General features: G+C 36.0%; 1 protein-coding gene across 1 annotated transcript; it reads right to left on the bottom strand.

Annotated features, from left to right (window-relative positions):
- Positions 1-524: 524 nt before the first annotated feature.
- Positions 525-938, bottom strand: LOC110032066 (zinc finger protein 10-like). The gene has a single exon (XM_020735579.1). The coding sequence runs from the start codon at positions 936-938 to the stop codon at positions 525-527; it is 414 nt and encodes a 137-aa protein (XP_020591238.1).
- Between the last annotated feature and the right edge of the window lie 431 nt (positions 939-1,369).

Genomic DNA, 1,369 nt, shown 5'->3' with positions numbered 1-1,369 from the left:
TAAATATATATAAAAACACAAGTTTAATGAGTCAAGATCATATATATTTTGTCCCTACATGCATATTGTTTGCTTCCAAATTTGCCTTTCAATCTCATTCCCCATTTTCCCTATAACCACCTATCTGCTACAGTCAATATCTTGAACCCAGGAAAAAACAAAAAAAAACTATTCATTTCCTTCTCCAAATAACATGAGGGAATATTAAGTCAGGACTGTTAATGCATTAGGAGTCTAATGGTGTGGCGCCACGTGTCAAATGACCCCACTCTAATACACTTTTTGGGGGTCACTTGACACCTGACGCGCTAACATTGAACTCCTAATGTGTTTGAAATCCCGACCTAATATTTCTTTCCAAATAACACATCTGTTCAGCAAGCACAAGGAGAAACTAAACCCTAAATTCATAAACACCAACAAAAACACATAACTAATTAGCATTCATACCCCTGTTACATTTCAGACATAAACTGTACACAAATACAATCTGACCATGCATGAATACTAACAACATATATACTTCACATGGAAGGCTGAAGACCAAGTCTAAGCTCCAAATCCAATCCTCCTCCTTTCTCCTCAACTCTCTCCATCGCCATATTTACTCCACCCATTCTTCCTCTCTTTCCACCATCATCTCCAAACAGCCATAACTCATTAGGTTTCCTCTTTAAACCTATATTATAATTCTTCATCCATACCTCAGAAGAAGTGTAAGAAACTAGAGAAGGATTATAACTATACTTTTCTTTTAGCTCTTTCTGTCTCAAGATGTTAGCTCTATCTTTGCGATGGATGTTCATGTGACCACCTAAGGCTTGTGCTGTGCAGAAGCCTCGCTTGCAGAAGATGCAGAGATATGAACGGTGGATGCCTGTGTCGTCGTCGTCGTCGGAGATGTTCTCCGGCAAGGTGGATTGCGGCTGCACTTCCATGGAGTTTGATGGGAAGCTTTAAGAGAGGGAAAGTGAGGGGAGGAAGAGATAGAGAGACATAGTGTTGGTTATGGATGGCTATATATGACAACTTTCTTAACTTGGTTTTGGTTAAGTATTTGATAATTTTATATTTAGTTGGTTATTTGTTGAAGTTTTTTTTTTAATAATTTTTGTGGATAATTCTTATTGAGGATGATTGCTTGGTTGGAAGTTCTCTTTATCTTTTAATTCCATTGATGATTTTTTTCTATTTCTGTTAAATTTTAGTAATATATTATCCGTTGAGTGATTTTGGGTCTGATTGGGATAACTGCAGCTTATTGAATAATCTGCTAATAAACTGATTAAAAATAATTTGTTGATAAACTAGGTGTGGTAACTATTACAAATTTTTATTTTTTTATAAAAATCAGACCGCTGTCAGAAAG

This window comes from Phalaenopsis equestris, unplaced genomic scaffold (assembly GCF_001263595.1).
Source record: "Phalaenopsis equestris unplaced genomic scaffold, ASM126359v1 Scaffold000877, whole genome shotgun sequence".
Lineage (NCBI taxonomy): Eukaryota > Viridiplantae > Streptophyta > Magnoliopsida > Asparagales > Orchidaceae > Phalaenopsis > Phalaenopsis equestris.
This window is presented reverse-complemented; position numbering and strand designations above follow the sequence as displayed.